At 39.5% G+C, this 20,479-nt stretch overlaps 1 protein-coding gene across 2 annotated transcripts in view; it reads left to right on the top strand.

Annotated features, from left to right (window-relative positions):
• The window catches only part of LOC308130296 (kazrin-like), a 163,768-nt gene that overhangs the window by 123,777 nt on the left and 19,512 nt on the right, over positions 1-20,479 (top strand). For both annotated transcript variants that reach the window (XM_080496562.1, XM_080496561.1), the window contains exon 4: positions 17,129-17,320. In XM_080496562.1, the coding sequence (XP_080352688.1) occupies positions 17,129-17,320 (192 nt within the window). The remainder of the gene's footprint in view (positions 1-17,128; positions 17,321-20,479) is intronic.

Here is a 20,479-nt window from a genome sequence, read left to right as displayed (position 1 = left end):
TTAAGAAACTTGCATTTAAAGACAAAAACTCATCTTTTTAGGATATAGTTGCCACTGAGGCTCAACTCGATGAAATACAGGGCAATCTTATCTGTTAATACCTAAATAGTGATAAATAGTTGCTTGAGCATTGTTTATCTTGTGGTTTATTTAGGTTTTATGAATCATCAACCACAGTGGCAGTTTGGCAAGAGGTCGCTTTTTAATCCTCCTCTGAAGAAAATGGGAGTTTTATTATTCCATTTACTTACTCATTAAAACCTCATATGCTCCATTTTGAAGGGTAAACATCCAGTCCAAAGCAATTAAAATGAACAAATATGTTGAGTTTATTTCTAATTAAATTACGCTTTCATCTTTTGACCTTTCTAGTTTGTTTCAAGGTGAAGCTATAGTTTAGGTGTCCAAGCTGTTCATTTTAATTTCTGGTTCCTGGTGTTTGAGTTGAAGGTACGCTGAGTTTCCAATACAGCTTGAGTCCTGAAATGGCAATTTCAGGGTCATTGTCATTTAAGATTGTGAGTTTGTGGATATGACTTAAAGTGTGAAGTGAAGACTGTGAGGCTTTACCATGCCATGCCAGTACAATCCATTTACCGAAAGTCTTACATTTGTGGCTCTTCAGAGGATTTATAATGAATCAAACTGCATTGCATTTGTTGAACGATGAAGTTGAACTGCCACATCCAATCTGCAGAGAACACCTTCAATTCAACATCTTTACATTAAAGAGTACAAGGTCTTGTTCGATTTAGAAGTGCATTAATGGCCATTTATCTCTGAAACTTTGTGTCCATCTTTAGTTCTATATTGATCACAGCATCAATGAACACGTGTGTCTGCTCATGTTTTCATTGGACTTTGGTTCGACAGCATTAATGCGAGAGATGCAGCGGATTTTGGTCCTATTTGTGAAATGACTTTCTTTCACTGGTGAATGCAGAAAGCAGCTCCCTCAGGTGCTCATCGGCTTGCTCCCGTTGCGGCCGACACAGAGGACAATTTGAAAGCTGTTACAGATAATCAGCTACCTGTCAGAACCAAGTCAGGGATAATGGTAAAGCAACTATAATAATCATGGGACATGCTATGTCACATTTGCCACTTTCCAAAAGCTCAAACTAATTTTGCATTTCAATGACGGACTGATTGGAGCCTTTATTACGTTCCATCTGTCTCTGTTTGAACACCTCTGTGCATAATCACAATTTACTCTCAAGCAAAGGTGCGGATTAATTTGGCCTCTTACTTCATCACTGTCACAAATCAAATTCATCCCTCTGTAGGGTGCCGCTTTCAGACACTGTCCATTCCTTCACAGCTCATCAAATATACATAGATGGATGACAGAACCTGCTGCCTACAAGTCACTGCAAACGTATTTGCTCATATTTGCTGCGACAGTCTTTTCAATCTTGCTGCTTTTTCCTTTTCTTTTTCACAAAACCTGTCAGCGGTCACAGCTCATTTTAAAAACCCAACAAATGTGACTCCAGAACCATTAACTGCACATTTCAGTCCAACAATTTTCTTGAGCATCTACAGAGGTGAGCAGGATATATTGGGCATCTGCAATAATTGTGGTCTTATCATTCATTATGGCAATAATGACTACTCATACTCAAATGTGCTTATGTGCATTCAAACTAGCCTGTTTGTGCACTAATGAATGGGGACTCATGTCACTACAGGGACAAAAATTGACGTCCTCATTAACAGTGTTTTGGTGATATGTTCTTTTATCAGGCTATGTTTACGACTAATCTTGGAGAAGTTGTGCAGCTTAGTTTCGATGAAATAGGAAGGAATGACAACCAAATGAACTGTCCCTCCATCCATCCATCTATTATATTTTATCTTCACTGTGTGTGAGTGCCTGCGTAGGTACATGTTTGTTCTTTTTCTGCTCCGGTGGGGACTTCAACCTGGTTACACATTGATCCACGGGGACTCATGTCACTGTGGAGATAAAAACAGGTCTCCACAAAGGATATTAATGCAGTTTGAGTTGGTGATTGACAAGTAGTACTAAGATTTGGTGTTATTGTGCAGGAAATGAGTGTAAGTTAATACATATTTTTTCTAGAAATCGTGCGTGCCTGCGTGCATCCTACAGTCAGGTGAAATATCCATGGTGACAATGTGTCTGCCCTCTCTTTTGGCCCAGACTATTAATAACAACACTGTTAGCCTTTGCCACGAAAGGTCATTCCTCAACTATATGCACATCAACACACACAAACCTTCACACCTGCCCTGTCATCCAGATGCTGCCACACACCTCTGAGCTACCTGCCACAGCTGATCTGTCTATGTCTCCAACAGGAAATCTCGGATGAATTTGAATACCAATCAGGGCTCCGCTCATATAGACATGAGTATATTGTTGCCTGAGAAATGTTGTGTTATCTATTTTAATCCCACTCTTGCAAAAAAACAATTCCAAAAAATGCATCTCTAAAATATGTTTAACAGCAGTGCTCATAAAAGAATTAAATAAACGGCAGATTGTTCATGATGTGCAAATATAAAATGAAGGAACACTGAAGAAAAATCTGTGTGTGTGTCCGTTTTACATAATGACTTTTTCATATCATGACAGCCTCAATGACATGTTCTTGGTTACATTATCATTCCAGCACAGCTCATCAAGCACAGCCATGGTAGTTTATATTGGCTGGTCCTGTGCAACCAATTAATATGCTCATCATGTTCTGCATAAGCTGTCCAGTATCACACCACAAACAAGCTCCTATCCAATGAAGCCACCTTAGCAAAGCACCCATACATTAATACACCAACTCTGACAGCAATGAACCTATAATTGTTTTTAAAAATATGAAATTGTGCTCATCCCTGCAATCCACAATATCCTCGAGACGGCTCTTGTGTAGACTTGCAGCATTTTCACCGTCTGAATCCAGGCGAATAGAAAGTACAGGCGTATGATGAGTTCTATTGAATTTGGAAAGCGCTCACACAAGAGGATATTTGCTCACTGGCACTTTTGTCACCAGACAGGAATTGCCATTTTTTTTCTCATCTGCAACCTCCGAATATTTCAGTACCGTTTAATTTATCCATCCTATCTACCGTCTATCTCATCTTCCATTCAGCCATCTGTGTCTCATGACCTCAACTGCACCTTTCATAGTTTCATGGAAACTCTGCTTATAGACCATGTGATGAAAAAACAAACTTGAAAACTTGTGTGGTATATCTGTTAATCTACTGTCTGAGAAGGACATAAATCTCTCTGTTTGTGGTTTTTGCATCAGCGATGGAAGGCTGCCTTTAAAACAAGCACATTGTTCTGATGGATTACTGTCAAATAGTGCAAGTACATACTGTGAGAATCTGGGGATTGCTTATATAACTCGGGAAGGGGGGGGGGGGGGGGGAGGTCAGCAAGATCAAGACATATAAATCGTTCTTGCTCTGTCCACCAAAGAAAAAAAAGGACAATTTATGTATGAAAATGCAAATAGTTGCATGTGTTTATGCGCCTCGTTTGCTTGTTTATGTCTACATGCAAACACCAAGACGAGTTCTGGCCAGCGTGGCTGATGCTATCCGCGGGAGGGTTGTAAGCCAGCGGATACAGATCGTGCTGGAATGTGCATGAGATTACCGCCTATCTTTTCCTCCGATCGCTTTCTTTGCTCGCTGCCGAGCTGTGTTCTAACTGATGCTCTCGCACGAGTTCACCCCGCCATTACTCCAAGGACCTGAAGCATGAAATAGGCTTGCCAGCATGTGGATGTCGGATTCTGTGATGTTGAAGTCGAGATTGCTTGATCGACACTGGCTGACTAGGAGGGAGGGATTCATGCAACGAAAGTGACATTGTCATTTAAATACTTTCTGATGTGAATTCATACTGACGACCTCCAACTCTTTGGATTTCAGGCGTAGGTTTTTTTTTTTTTTTTTTTTTTTTTTGAGCCATGCCTCGTGAACCTGGATAAAGATCAACCACACAATATTTGTGGGTTTTTTTCTTCTTCTCATAGTTATGTTGAGATTTATGACCCGATTATTTATTCCAGAAACATGTCTATACCTTTGTTTTCTTTTTCGTTTTTCTTTTTGTATGTATGAACTCCTAGCAATAATGTTTACGTGAGGGCATACATCATAAACCCCATGCTGGTTTGTTTGTCAATCCACAATCTTGATGTGTTATCGTCAATACCAAACCCTCATCATTCTTGTCTCGGTTAATACGCAATATTACTGTGATTTCTGTGATGGAGTGCCCTAAGGAAAGGTGTTTTTTCTTTTTTCTTTTTTTCCCTCCATTTTCATTAGCCGTGACCCTGTCATCTCCCCAGGCAACCAAGGAAGATTGTTCTGCTCATGAGAATTGACTAGCTAATCCAGAGCAAAGCACTCCCAGACAGAGCAGACACTCCGGGCTGCCTTCATCTGTCAGAGCTCGAGCGTTTCAACCGTCATGAACCACTGATGAATTTGCTATCAATGATCCATAAACGTTCGTGTCTATGTGTGTGTTTGAGAGGGTCAGACAGTTACTCTTGACTTTTATTAATGACTCCAGCATCTCATTTCAGATGAAAAGCCGCACGAAATGTTTCCCCTCATCGTGTGAAAATATCTACGTGCTTTCACTAACATAACATGCATAGGGGGGAAAAAAACCCCAATGCTGGTTAACTTTGCTGCTGCTTCTCACAGATTGTTAACCACACAAAATTGTATGCGATATTAAAACTTAATAGCAGAAAGCTGCCACCTCTGAGCCTGGTTCTGAGTTGATTTGAGTTGACTTGAACTGAATTGAAATGAATTGAAAACTTGTAGGACTACATTTGCAGGACTACATTTGTGACTTAAATAGAAGAAGTTGCTACAAGTTGCTTGTAGGATGAAGCTCTTTCGATTTTCCATTTAAATTCCGAAGTATCTTCAGGCAAGTTACTGAACTCCAAGTTGGGTGAATATGTTAAAGAACATTAAGAAGCCCCAAGCATTAAAATGCGCTATGTACATGTAAAAATCAATTTACCTTTCATGTGCAGTCCCAATGTTTATGGAATCTGTTCATGCAGATTATTTGTGTTCAGGAACTCATAAAATCAGTCAATGAATAACTAAACATTTATCTGTGTAATTTGTCATGACCATTGTGTGCTTCCAGGAATCAGGACTATATAAGCTCATTGTGCAACTGTGAAGTTCAGTGATTTGACTAAACCTGCTACAAATGGAATAGAGTAGCCAGTTGAATGTCTGAAAAGGAGCAGCTGCAAGTTATGATACAGGCGACGCGTAATCTCAAGTTTATTATCAAGCATGATTAGATTGTGTGGAAGCCCATGTATAAAAGCTGTCATACATGACATCATGAATATAATTGATCCAGTAATGTTTTTTTCTTTGTCCTGAAGATACAAACCAATTTCTTGGAATGGAGGTCAGATAGTGACTGATGTTTTCAAAAGTGCCCATGAACAACAAACTTTGATCATTATCTCACCATGCATTCAATAGATTATACTCATGTCCATATGTCTCAGCATGTAACTTTTTCTCATCAATGACAACTTTTCAAACTGAGCGCACCTGCTAAGTTTGATTAAACAAATTAAAACGACTTTAATAACCAGATTCTGGGATTCTTTCAATGAATTTCGAGTGTTTTTAAGTGTATAGAAGTTTCATTGTCTCTCTGCGGATTTTCTATCACCGCAGATTGGAGGTAAATCTATAAGATTTATGGGCTTCTTAGGATGCAATCATTGCAGGGAAATGGGACCGTGGTGGAGGGGGTACATTAGCACAAAGGCTCTCTTGCATGTAGTTTCCTGTGGAATAATACTGCTGATCCTCATAGATTTTGTCGGGGTCTGTGTGGTAAAGTGCACCGATGCTCTGTACTGTCAATAGAATTAGAGGAAACAAACAGAACAGAGAATCCAAATACTGCCAGAATTTCAAGTCCTGAGCTTTGAATGGATTGTAGATAAACGTCTTCATGCAGAGATTCAAAGACAACAAAGTCAGAAGATGAATGAAATTCAAATGAACTAATTCCAGTTATTCATCATTATCTTATTAAGCCTCTCAATTGTTTTCTTTCTTCCTGTATTGACGCTTTTGTAAATGAGCAACGTGTAGATTTGACAGATTGTTGACATGGATGAAAAGCTTTGAATGCGTTCCGTATCCCTTCACTTTGGTTCAAGGGCATTTTCTTTTGTGTTTCTCTTGTGCATAATTTTGGTTGACAAAAGAATAATTAAAATAACCTGTTGGAAAAAATTTAATCACATTCACATGAACACTTTAAAATCAATATTTTGTTTGTTTCCAGTCCTCTCAAAGGCATGCAGTGAAGGGTTAAGCTTTTAACCTAGCGTGGCTTCTCTGAATACGTTTCGAAGTGGAGAATAGGGTTGAATGTCATTATCCAAGCAGGGCCACGGCTCAGTTGCCAAGTCCAAAACAAATAAGAGGATGTGGGCTGTTGCCTCCCGTCATGAAAGCACTTGCTCCTCACATTCTTGACCCCAGCCGCTCTTTTATACCTTTTTTATTTTACACATTCCTGATATGGGTTCTTTCTTTGTTCCTGCACAATTGTGGTGCATTATTCCTACACATGGAGTTTACTGCTCATACACCCATTCGTCTGAGCTGCACAAACAATGTTAGTCTCTAACCAAGTGCAGGACTTCCTCACCACATTCTCCCGTCATCAAGTGTGACATTCTTTATTGTGATGCATGTTTGGAAAGAATAGATTGTTTAATGCTATAAATGGACTCCATCTAATGCTGTGAGACCGAACGCTGCACTGCAGTGATGCAAGCATAAAACAATCTTCTTTCCCCCCCCAACATGACTGTGAATGCTCCAGAATTTAATCATTTATTATTTATTAAGCTATCTTCACACAATGTATCAGCCATAATGTGGTACGTCTGGTGGAATATGTCAGCATGTCACAGCAGCAACTTTTACACTCGCAGGCAGTTTTATAAGTTATACCTCACAAAAAACTGAGTTTGGCTCCTTTTGGCCATCAGAACTTCAATAACTCTTTGTGTCATATATTTTGCAAGGTCCTGGAGAAAGTCCTCTAACACTACCCAGAGTTTTGGAGCCACGTGACCACAGAATCATGCAGCATCTGCAACAGGTTCATGCTGCAAACGTGCTGTTCCTCTTCCCCATGCAAGTTGGCCCACGTTAGTGACATCCGGAGACCCTGCAGGTCATTGGAAGAAAGTAAACCCGTCATTATATTCAGAAATAATAAACAGATTGAGGTGATAACAGCTTTTTGATGTGACATGTCATGCAGCTGACTGTGGCCATTAGAAGACTTGTGCACCATCATGATGAAGTGCTCTGGATGTGGTCACCAACAATGCTCAATCATGTAGCTGGAGTGAATGATACTTGGTTGGTACTGGAGTCGAAAGCATGATGAAAATAGCCTCTCAGCCAGAGGTGGAGGTCTGACTCTGCACATGTTGTCATTTTGGGTTGACATTAAGCTTTTTGCCCTGAGTACTAAACAAACATTTTTTTTATATTTACGTAGAAGTAAGTTTTTCTTCTTTTTTTTTCTCTCAAATCTTAAGTTTCCAGTTTTGATGACCACATGCTAAATGTCCCGTTTCTTTCTAACAAGGGTGGCGTGTGATGTGGCTCATTCATGCGATCAGATGTTTGTTTTGTGCTACATATCTTAGTTTCTGTGTTCATATGTTCTCTAGTCTCTGTCGTCAAACATGGCGTTTCCACTCACCGCATCTAACATGAGAAGTCACTGAACTCATCTTGCTTGTTGTGGCTCAGTTTAAACGGGAAACAATTTAAAGTGGAAAACACTCATGCCACAAAGTAAAAAAAAAAAACATGTCTGATTTCATCCTGGGTTTGAGTGAATTTATGTATTTGCATGTTCTCTCTGTGTATTTTCTCCCTGTACTCTGGCTCCCTACCACATGCTAAAGGTGCTAAAGTTCATTTGTTGCCATCAAAACAGCCACGGACATGAATGAGATAGTCTGTAGTCGTCTCTTTGTGATTGTAATGTACACTTTGTACACTGTGATTTGCTCCAGTCACAGTAATCCTATGTTGAACCGTGCAGTGTAGAAGATGGATAGAGCAGGTGCTCCTTCTAAAGTGGTCAATGTACGAGGCCATTATCTGCTATTTACTGCTCGCTCAGAAAACTGGCTGAGTGTGAATTTGCTTCGAACAAAAGATCCCGTGAATTAATTTTTTTCTCTCCAATATCAGGCAAAAAAAAATTGAGCCCTTCTATTTCTTTACCTCCTGCTCCCTCCAAAGATTGAAAAGCAATCTGAAAATGACCCCCCTCGAGATACTTACTGTCACTCCCTATCAATTTTCGACCTCCATTGTCATCCCAGGCCAGTCCAATTTCAGCTGCCTCGTGGCCACCGGACTTTCTGACAGAGTGCTGGACCTTTTTCCAACTTTGGTTTCTGAGTTGTGCTTTTTGTGAAAGTGGGGCAGAAGGACCTCAAGGAGGTAAGAGTGCAGGAGAAGACATATTGTGGGGTGGATGGCCAGACAGAGAGAAACTGAGGAGGGGGGACATTTTATATTGACAATCATCAAGTCTATTTTCTCCTCAGCTGTTTAATCTCCTTTCTCGCGCCATTAAGTCCACTTTATGAAGAATCTATGATGGATTTTGAGTCCCCCAGAGAAGTGCTGATATTTTAGAACAATTTTATGAGCAGTTTCAGCCATAGCAAAGCTGTCACACAAATGCTGGTGGATTATTTAGGAAGACAGTTTCAGCCATTTTGCCTAAATCATACAAATAGGAAGCGACACTAATCAAATTCATAATTCACTGGTACCAAATGCACGTCAGCTGATGCACGATCGCTATTATGCAAATGCACACATTTAAGCAGTCATTTACATCAGTGGCTGAGGATGGAGATTTTATTTACTGTTTCAATGAATCATAATAACTAGAGGCAAGCCCGTTAAGGGAATTGGAAGGGAATGGAGGCAGAGATGGAAGAGGAGGGGAGATGGTCAATGAATGCACATATTTTTTCACAAGTGGAGTCACCAACAAAGATCAGTCGTCATTAGATTCAGTTTAATCCCAGTGGCGCTTCGTCGCTGCAGACGACTTCAGACAGAGAGGCACGTTAAACCCGTTAAACACAAACCATTTTAAAGGTATATCATGCTCACAGTTTAGTGCATTTTATACAAACGGGAAGTGTAAAAAGAAACTGATTTGTTTTTTGTTTTTTTTTGCAAAAAAAACTGCAATTGTCATTAGAAGTCTTGAGATAAAATGCACGTGTTTATTTGGGCTTTTTATGGTCGTTAGTAAATGCTGCCATGTAAGACTTTTATAAAGATTGGGGAGCTTCTTGTTTTAACTTCGCAATATGTGTATGTATTATTTTATTATTACTCATCATTGTTTTATTTATTATTTTTATAGTCTCATGTATTTTTTTCAATTAAATCACTTTCATTTATATTGCTCTAATTACAATATAGCTATCTTACAGCACATGGCATCATGAAAATGTACAGAAAACCAGACTGTAACATGAGCGAGGATTAAAAACTGGAGAAGAAAAACTGTATTCACAGCGAGAGGGAAAATAATATAACAGCAACAGACAAACAAAAAGTTGATTTCCAACAAGCTAATCTACACTCTGCAGGCCTGATGGAGGCACAGATCACAAACAGAAAGAGACATATGTACATTATATTTTTGCTGATTCTTTTCGATGTTGAACATAAACCAATAAAAAAGACCAATTTTGAAAAGTAAATGCACTGATGTTCCATCTGTCTATGGAGTTAAATTAAACTCTGAACTTGTTTTTTTTTTGACTGGTGGTGAGTTTTAGATAAAACATAATTATCATGCTGAAAGTTGATGTGCAATGACATTTTTGATGAGAACTCAAATTGCAAACCAGCTTGTTTTTCTCCTCTTTTCTCTCACAAATAAGAATTTGCTTTTATCCATTGCAGGAATTCGCATCAATAACACAAATATATATTGTGAATATGCTCTGCAAACGCAAAAATATAAAGAACATCATGAGTCGTTTGCCTAGTTGTTGTCCTTGTAGGTGCCTGCTATTATAATGCTGCCTAAACCCTGACTTCACTATAATCCTCAAATAGTTAATCAGCAAATGTTGTGGTGGAGTGCAAACTGGACAGAGCAGTTTTCATCCATGAATTGATTGTCGATAATTTTTAATTCCGGTTCAGTTTCAGTATGGTCCATCATCTCCTATATTTTTGCCGGCGTTTCGTACAAATACACCGCGTATATGATGGATGCATTGGTAGCCAGCCTTCCTCGTGGCTATGAATAAAACGGTGTTTCTGTTATCAGCGTGGTGAACTCAGTTCTCACACTGGCATCTTCAGCCACAACAGGGAGCTGTTGTGGACAGTTGCAGGGAAAAAACACTACCTGCTCAGTATCAGGTAAACACAGCGTGACATTCAGCAGCAATGGAGTCGGATATTTCCCTCAGCATATTTTGCCCGAGACGGAAGAGAGGGACTTTTAACAGGGGGACTATAGGAGCTCATCTCCAACTGATTGATTAGTTACTCGATCATTTCTCCCAGAAGTTCTCAAATTCCACCGAAGAGGTTGTGTTATATCCAAACTTTGCGTAGACCACCATGATGTGGCCAAAAGGATCATACAATGTAGTTTTCATCATTGATCACATTTGCAGACGGTGTCATCTTTGTACTTACGTGTTTATCCTTTTCAGTCAGAGATTTTTTTTTTTTTTCATGTGGTCATTTTATAACTCAACCTGGGTTCAAACATTTGTCTTTCCCCAAAGTCGAGGACAAGAAGCCTTATTGATCTGAGATTGAAAGGTTGTCAATATTAGATTTGTCCCGGTTGAAAAAAAGAAAACATGATTACATACTCTCTGGAGTCTGGAAATCAGTGCTTTTTTTTTTTTGTCCACAAGCACCTGTGGGGTGCTGTCTTCCTGAGACTCAAGTGTAAAAAAAAAGATCTAGATTCCCAGATAATTCTACGTCTTTAGCTGTAGTTTTCCTCAACTCGTGGCTCTTTGCTTCCATTAAACATGACGCGTTATCTCAGTGATTAGTTTGAGTGCAGTGCTTTCATGCTTCAAAGCAGTCGTCGGTGATGAATGGAAATCACATCAATAAAGTGAAAGCTGTGCAGAAGCTGTTATTTCCTTCGACTAATGCAACGCTGCATCTCAGACCTCCTGTAGGTGGAAACTGTCATCTGAGGCAGAACTCTGCTTCCTCTCCCAGCCAGGGGCCGACAGATGGCATTGAGGCCTGAGCTAACAGCACAGAGGCAACAAACATCCGACCCTGATGCATCCAGTCGTCCCTACGAGTGCTGAGGTTGTGATGGCAACAAAGTCCTCACACCGCTTCCAACTGCAACACAACTCTCAGCTGTCAAACTTTCTGTGTGCTCTCAGGCCGACACACCGATGGCAACATTTCTTTTGTGATCTATCGTCTTGTTTTTTTGTTTTTGTTTTTTTGTTTGTTTGTTTGAGAAGAGAGGTAATTGAGGCCTGAAGGATTGCGTTGAGTCACACAGGAGTGCTGCCGAAATCAGCTGTGTTGTCTGAGGTGTGCAGAATGAAAAAACATTATGAATGGAATTTCTGATTTTCTGAGTCACAGTCTCTCTGTCAATCCATTCAAACCCTTGTACAATAAATAGATTGTGTGTGTGTGTGTGTGTGTGTGTGTGTGTGTGTGTGTGTGTGTGTGTGTGTGTGTGTGTGTGTGTGTGTGTGTGTGTGTGTGTGTGTGTGTGTGTGTGTGTGTGTGTGTGTGTGTGTGTGTGTGTGTGTGTGTGTGTGTGTGTGTGAGTGATTTATTATTTATTTATTTGTTTATTTATTCTATTTAAATACATAATGAGTCCATCGAGGATCTTTTTCCTGTTCTGTTCTTCAGTAAGATTTAAACTTCAAAAATGTCACAAAACAAGCAAAAAAATAAATGTGATGAGTGACACTTTCAGACATGAACAAAGTGAATACTAAAAACAAATATAATATAACATTAATAATACATTGTGGGTAGTTTTTTCAGTTTTTTTTTGCATTTTTGACATTTGACAGGCAGGTTGTGTTATTATCAAGTGCATTATCATGTTTATTATCATTTGTTTAATTTGGATATTTTGATCTTCATCGATTGATTTTTGTGTCTCAAACATAATGAAACATAGACTGGATTACATCTAATTAGATGATTAAAATGATCAAATTAAAACAATCACAGTCTGCCGTGATGCATCTTTAACAGGTAATCATAATACATTTTATAAGATGAAAATGAAGTAAAGAAAGACATGATTTTCTCTTTCAAAGTGGAGTTGACTTTTTTTTTTATTTCACTTCATGACACAGTATATCCATGAAGATCCTTATATTTTTTCTATTCAAAATTAGAATTAGCTAAAATTTACATGAGCAGAAGCACCATAGCAAATATTATTTGTGATGAAATGAATTTTTTATAATTATGTTTTTCATATTTACCCTCTTGAAGTGTCGTGGGTTATGCCAGAGTTTAAGAACTGAAACAAAAATGCTTTCTACAGTTCTTACAATACAAACACATTTAGATCATTTCAAATAGTGTACATGCAGATCAGAGCGCAGGCAAAGTAAACTATGACACCAATACCACCTTGAATTGCTCACAGATTAATATTAATTTGAGTCTGTATTCCTTGTTATGTGTGCGTCACACCCTCCTTGAGGCAGAAGTTGACAGGCGTAGCAGGAGGAGCTGCTGCGGGAATGAGCTTGTATGGAGTCCTGAAGGAGATACCACTTATCAAAAAAAAGCTCCCTCTCCAACTGTCATTGTGATGCAGAACTACCCTGCACGCTTTTTTTTTTGCCATCCCAGAGGCTGTGCGGACATTGAAAAATAGGTAGCGGTCTGCACCACCAACACCCGCACCCAAACTCTCGCTGTGCTGTCTGCCGGTGCTCCAGCACAGTGGAGGAAGACAACAACATGTCTGTTTCCTCTTCGCACACCCTGTTAATGATCACAATAAAATATTTAGAGGGTTTATGGGATGTATTCTCTATCTTAGATGTCTTCTTGGTTGTAAGATGTAAGAACGTGACCAGTTTTAAATGGATTATTTAAAACTGAAATTGAATGGTTGTGATATGTATTGTTATGAGAGAAAATCAAATCAAGAAGCAACATTGAGCTTCAAAAGCCCTGAAAGAACTTATTTTATGATTTGTTGTAACATCACTGAAAATGATGGTATTGTGACTGGAGGACAATGAAGGTCAAGACGAGAAGGAATACGTGTGCGAATGAGATGGGAGTTGGCTGGGATGTATTTTGAAAGAAGTGGAGGTAATGAAGGTGAATCAGGTCAAGAACCTTGGTCAACCGTAGAGGTGAATGATGAATGGACGGTGCACAAAAGAAGAAGGCGTGCAGATGTGTGACAGCAACGTACCGGAAAGTTGCGTGCGTGTGTATGTGCGTGCATGCACGCGTGCGTGGCAGGAGGAGGACCTTGGTGAAGATCTAGAAAGGTGATTGCTGTTTTCCAAATATAGCTTTGGAACACCTACTCTTGCCCTCCATTCACATGTGAATTACGTGGGATAAAGCTTATTGTGGAAGTGCATTTGCAATAGTAATGATGTCACACATTTCCATGAGGCAATGGAAGTTCATTATAGTCGCTAGGTTTGAATTAATTTTAGATAGGGAAGGCAATAAAAAAACATTACATAGAAATGCAAATTAACCAAATGCTATGGCTCAACATAAATGTTGATTGTCTTGAACTCTGAGGTCAAAGCATTTGTTATATGGAGGGTATTTTTGCAGAGGCTCAGTGTTGCATAGTAACTGCAACAAACGGCTGAGTACAACTCCCAGGAGGAAGCCAAACTATCAAGATAAAAAACATTTATCTACAGTTTTTCAATACTTAACTGATAAAATTGCATCTTTGCATGCATACCTAACTGTTCCCCCCCTCTTTGTTGCAACATTGATATTTTCTGCGCCGTCGATTCTTTCATTACCTTTGAATAGTGATCAGTCTCACCGTTGCAAATTGAGTATCTTGTGTTAAAGCTTTTAAAGCTCGCCGTGTGAGGTGGTAATAGAGGTAAGCTCACCTGCCTTTTATGGTTCCAGAACTGTGGCCTGAGAGGACTTTCATGATGTCTGTAATCACATCTTTAAGTCAAACATTGAATAAAGGCTCAGCAACATCAGTAGACGTCTTACTGCAATTTAAAGCACATTTTCAGTGTCCTTGTCCTCTTATTTATGACTCTTTGCATTCTGGATCAATACATGTAAAACCTAATGAATGAGAAATTGAATCTTTTATCGGATTTTTAAAAACCAATGAAGTGTGCAGTGCGGTGGTTTGTTTCCAGAACGGGTCGGCTCCCCGGGATGCCAATAAGGGTGTTGCTGCTTGAGTTGCTCTGTAAAATGTGGTTCTATTATCGGGTCCATTAAGTATACCTCTGTGTAATGACACTTCACCGGCCTTGTTTTCTCTCCACCCTCCTCCTAATAACCCCTTTTACATTTCATTTTCGTTACTTAGCGGGCGGTCCTCATTTTCAGCCACCTGCAGTTTGTCAGTGAGGATAACGTAACGGGTTTGGACATCCTAGAAAGTAGGTAGAAGAAGAAGGACATGAGGAGTGAAGCCATGCGTGCTGGGTTAATTTTTGAACAAGGCAAAGTACATCACATATACGCTGATGTAATTTGTTGTCACAGTTAGTTGGAGTGTTGATCTACTCAATTATTAGATTAAGGAGTACGTTTTGAAAACATATTTTCATAATGTAATAAGTGCATAATTGTCATCTATTTGTGCTGTCCTGTTTATGCATTAGTGCAGTAGTAATGCATTAATAAGACAGCACAAGTAGACTACACTTAAAGTGTGCCGAATGCTTTGTTATTAAGAATATTATCATGAGTTAAGTGGTACTTAAGTGTATCTTGTGAGTAGTTTGCATTGCAACTCTGGTATTACAAGTTAGAAATTATTTGAGATTGCATAGCCATTTCTCATGGATGGATAGATGCACAAGAACATCCTAAAAACAAAACATACTGTTTCCTGGGTTTAGTAAAAAATAAACTGAAATACAGAAAATGTGTTATGACAGCCAATAGTGTAATGACGACCAATAATGCTGTAATTTGGGATATTCTGAATATAAAAAGTCAAAAACATGATAATCTGCGGAAGGAACAAATCATTTTGTTCCACCATAATTGAGGAAGTGCTGCAGACTATATCGCAATGAAGAGGAATGGCCATCCACTCTACCTATTTTTCAAATTGCACAAAACTTGTCGGGGAAAAAAAAAAGAAATGTAATCCAAATATGTATTATTACATTATCACACTATTAGCAAGCTATTTTAAAAGGCCAAAATGACTACATTAATGGCAATGCAACAACCATGATGAGCACATACAGTATCTATAGAAATTAAATGACAAACAAGTGAAACATTCTTGTGCGAATCATTTTCAGGCATCCAAATGTGTGTATACGGATTGTTGAACACTCTCTCACAACATTAGATCAGCAATATAATTAATTTTACAAAGATCTGCAAGACAGTTCACCTTTTTAGCCAAATGTTAAGTATTAAAACGGGTAACAGACAGAAGGGTACTGTCAAAATGGGACATTTGCTTGTCTGAAGATAGAGTTTAGGCTATTTTTAAAGGTTTAAGTGTTTCAGTAACTTCATGATTTGATATTCTGTGGTTTTGTTTGGTGCTTGACTTTTTTTTTTTTTTACACATTTCTGAATTACAATTTAAAACAAAATCTGAATCATTGTGCTTGACTGATGAATAAATCTGTTCTCTGCGGTACATTTTCACACTTTTACAAGCTTTAGTTTCATCTCAATCTTTTTGCTTCTCCTGTTCTCAGTTCTTTTTTTTCTTTTGATTTAGACTGTAGTATTGAAGCTGGTGTGTGTGTGTGTGTGTGTGTGTGTGTGTGTGTGTGTGTGTGTGTGTGTGTGTGTGTGTGTGTGTGTGTGTGTGTGTGTGTGTGTGTGTGTGTGTGTGTGTGTGTGTGTGTGTGTGTGTGTGTGTGTGTGTGTGTGTGTGTGTGTGTGTGTGTGTGTGTGTGTGTTGATGTGTATGTGCGTGTGTGCGCACAGTGTGATTTATACGCAGCACTTGATAATGGAGCTGAGCAGTTCCCCCCCCCACCCTCCCCCCTCTGCCCTCAGGATGCATGAAATTGTGCAGAATGACTCTTCTCATCCTTCTATAAATTACTCTCCATATGCTCCACCTAGACAAGCGCGTTCAGTGTGCAGAAAGACATATTTTTAGATTAAATATTTCTTCTTTTGAGGTGTGTTGTGTGAATTTCCAGTGTGACATTTGTCTGCTGCTGCTTGTTTTGAAAGCCAATGAAGTCTCATCTCTGCTGTCGATGCCTTGAAAGCTCTTTAAAAGTTATTTTCGGTGTTTCAGATCGGTGCCAAACAACAACGTTTTTTTTTTTTTTTTTTTTTTTGTGCGTGTGTGCTGTCTGTTCTTTTGTCCGTTTCTTATGGACAAAGCTGAAGAAGCACACCTGAAACTGATATTCAATGAATTTCAAATGAATCTCACTTTTTCTCATAATTTTTGCAACACAGAAGGTCTTCAACGATAGATTTCATTACAGCATCAGTGTCCTGTCTCCGCTAATTTATGGGACCGCGCCAATCTCTCTACCTATTTCTCACACTAATTTGGCACTGCAGATATCTCAGTCACAAATTAATCCATAACCTCCCGTGGCGATATTAAATCGATTTCGCACTTCAGATGTAGTAATTTCTGCACTCGTGTATCTATTCAAAGCAGATCCCCTCTGACGAGACTCGGTTTGAGTGTGATCCTTCTCCAGCTGCAGGAGTCAGAGTTTCTCTTTGGTTTGAAATTGATTCGCACTTTACACTGACACGAGCAAAACGGCACCCATCTGGACCGCGTTTCGGTGTCCACCCGCTAATGCTCTCTCCCTTCTCCGTGTGTTCGCAGTCCTGCTACGCGAGGAGGTGGCTCAGCTCCAGGAGGAGGTGCACCTGCTGCGGCAGATGAAGGACATGTTGAGTAAGGACCTGGAGGAGACCCAGGGAGGCTGCTCGGCCGACGTGCTCTCTGCCACCGAGCTGCGTGTGCAGCTGGCCCAGAAGGAGCAGGAGCTGGACCGAGCCAAGGAGGCTCTGCAAGGTACCGGTTCCAACTCAGATGTCGATAAATCAATCAGAAACTTGCTCTCCGTACTCGCCTATATGTCCTTCTCTCAGCTGTTAGTGAAATTAATCTGTGTTGCATTTAATACTGCCGATGGTAAATGGACACTTATAGAGTGCTACTCATCTGCTTGAGCAGTTCAAAACTGCTGTTGCAAGTGAAGTGAAACAGTTGAAACACAAAGCACTTTACATCGTGAGTCAGATTCACGCACACATTCACACAATGGAGGCGGCCGCCTTGCAGGCCGCCTAATCCATCCATTGGGAGCAATTTGGGATTCTATGTCTTGCTCAGGGACACTTGAACATGTGGACAGGCAGAGATGGGAATTGAACCTACACCTTTATGATTGGGAGACGACCACTCTAATAAACAAGCCACAGCCTATGTATCTGTTTCTGTATTTCTGTATTTTCATCGTTACATATTCATCATTAAAAAATAAAACAGTTTCATCGTATGGATTCAGAAAAAAAAAATCTACATTGCTGAATAAGCCATAAGAACAAGAGAGTTTGGTTCAGTGTAAATGTGAAAAATGTATAAAGCGAACCAAAGTAACTTGACAGCAGTTTCACTCTCCAGTTGAGAAGTTCTGTCGCCGCTCAGTATCCAGCTGCTTTAGATTTTAGGATTGTCACTGCCACTCCTGCTGGGACAAAACCTGCTGCTTTTTCCCCCATAGGGCCTGAAATCAAAGCTTTTCACCATAATGTTAGCGCGAGTGTCTGTAACAGTGTGGTTAATGTAGCCCATTAGCTGCATTATGGGCCATTAGCATGTGTTGTATTCGAGAGATGGAGGGGTCGCTTGGTTTGGGAGAGGGCATTGTAGCTTGTCAGCAAATTGTGTTGTTTTGCTCTCCGTCTCTGCTGCTTTCACACTACGAGATGCAGACAATATAACATATTTTAATAGCTTTCCTGATGAGTTTATGAAGAAAACTGGATGTTTTTATTAGGAATGTCAAACTAATTTTTTCAAGTTTAGTTTAATGTTATCATTCAAGTTTTTACCGAGAAAATTCAGTAATGGATGTAAATTGTACTACGCATTTCTATCTTGTATTACTAGGAAATATAACAATATAGTTGTGTAAGAGCATGCTGTGTTGTACTGTTTCTGTGGAGAGATTTGTTTGTATAAACCGCAACCCTTGGCCAATGGAGGTCCTGGGTAAAATGGAAATTATTATTATTATAATACTTCTTATCTTATCATTAGCTGGTGAAGCAACTCTTGTGTTTCTCTTGATGTTCCACCTCAGTGTGTCCTGTCATAATAATGCCCGCATACCTTTATTATTGTGCTGATTAGCTGTGCTTTTAGTGCTGTGTAGGCCAGTCTGATGAACAGCCATAAAAATTCTCCAATAAGAGACATTTCTATCATGCCCTTTATATTATGTGTTGGATAGTTTCTCTCTTTATTGTGCCAGAGCCAAAAATGTTTGTCAACATGTCCTCCCCTTCATTAGTGTCTGTTTTAAATGCTCATCGGTCAGATGTTGACTGTCGATCATTATAGCAGCATGGTCTGTTTTAAATGACAGTTGCCTGTGCATGCATGCTTCATGACCAATACTTGGTGTCGAGTGCAGGACTTTCTATTGGTGCATGATTGCTTATTCGTTAAAATGAGGTTCCTGCATTAATTGAAACCCCATCCAAAGTGCATTTTCTGTCCATTGGTACAGGCATCCCTGATACCTACAGTGATTGTGTTGTATTTGGGGCATGGCTGCCAGTGGAAGCATTCCTGTGATCAGAAACTAACCGTTCTTCACTTTGCATTTACTGCTCACTTGAGGTTTTGATTTAGGTGCTCTGCAGCAGCTTTAAATCCACAACTAATGCACTTCCATTCCAAGCCAGTCTGTGTGCATATTCAGAGACAGTGAGCAACATTTAAGAAAAAAAAAAAAATCTGTTACTGCATATAAAAGTAATTGTTGTCTTCAATAACTGATTTAAATACAGTAATGTTTGTTGTTTCCCTTTGTTGTAGTGCAACCAAGAGAAACATGCATGTGTTTTAGCAACAAAAAAAAAATCCACATTAAATGGGATATATTTAAACAAAATAAATGTTTCAAAAAGTCCTCTCTTTTAATTACATTACATCCAAAAATATGACAAAACATCTAAGTTTGTTCTTCAGTGGCGTTTCTAAATGACCTGAAACTTCTGCAGACCTCAGCATGTGTATTTTTCACACATTCACTCTCACTCTCACAGTACGGAAGAGATGCTGCGGCGCTTTGCAAGCAAAAAAAAAAAAAAAATTTCAAGTAAGCTTTTACTGCTGCATTTTTGACCTCTCTTTTGTTGTGTTCTCTATTCATAATAACACCAGGCATTCCTTAGTGACTGCATCAGAAACAGCATTTACTTTTATTGAAAAACTTAAGGAAGCATTTCCTTTGTAATTTGTGAACTTTGCAACTTCATCATGTGGGTGAAATTGGACTCCCTTCCAGCTCAGCGTCGGCTTGCAGGTCATGAATTTGTCCCATCGCTGATGTCACTGTGTGTCACAATCAAGAATGGATCTTTACCCCAAGTGGAAATTCACTTTTAACCAACAATGACAGCTTGTGGCAATCTGATTTATAGCCTATTGTTTACCAAGTGGAAAAATGCTTCCATATCGCCGTTATAGCGAGTGAGTGTACGGTAAAATAATGAACACGCTGTGCCAGGCGGTCCTCGGTGGATTGCATCAAGCAGAGATGTCATCAGCGTGGTTGTGAATCATTCTTTTCAAAGAATTATCGCCCATGGAATGAGGCAGAGCACAAAAACTACCATTTGGTATCACACAAAAGCATGACATGCTGTCAGGGGATTTTGTCGCTGCGACATTTCACTTGACACTTGCAGCCCACGCTTTTTTTGGGTGGAAGAATTGTATAAAAAGAAAATGGACTGTGGCCGAGCACACATCAAATAAATACTTATCTCGTCCTCAGCTGAATGTGTGGCTGTCTGAACAGACTGCACACAACCATGTACAGTTATTTGTATGACTCAGGCCTCGTAATGAAGGCCAGAGCCTGTCCGCCCCCCAGCAGGCACCAACAGTAATCAGTCGCTAATGAAAGCTTTATAAAAAAGGATTTTGGTTGGCTTA

This window comes from Blennius ocellaris (genome assembly GCF_963422515.1).
Source record: "Blennius ocellaris genome assembly, chromosome: 5".
NCBI lineage: Eukaryota > Metazoa > Chordata > Actinopteri > Blenniiformes > Blenniidae > Blennius > Blennius ocellaris.
This window is presented reverse-complemented; position numbering and strand designations above follow the sequence as displayed.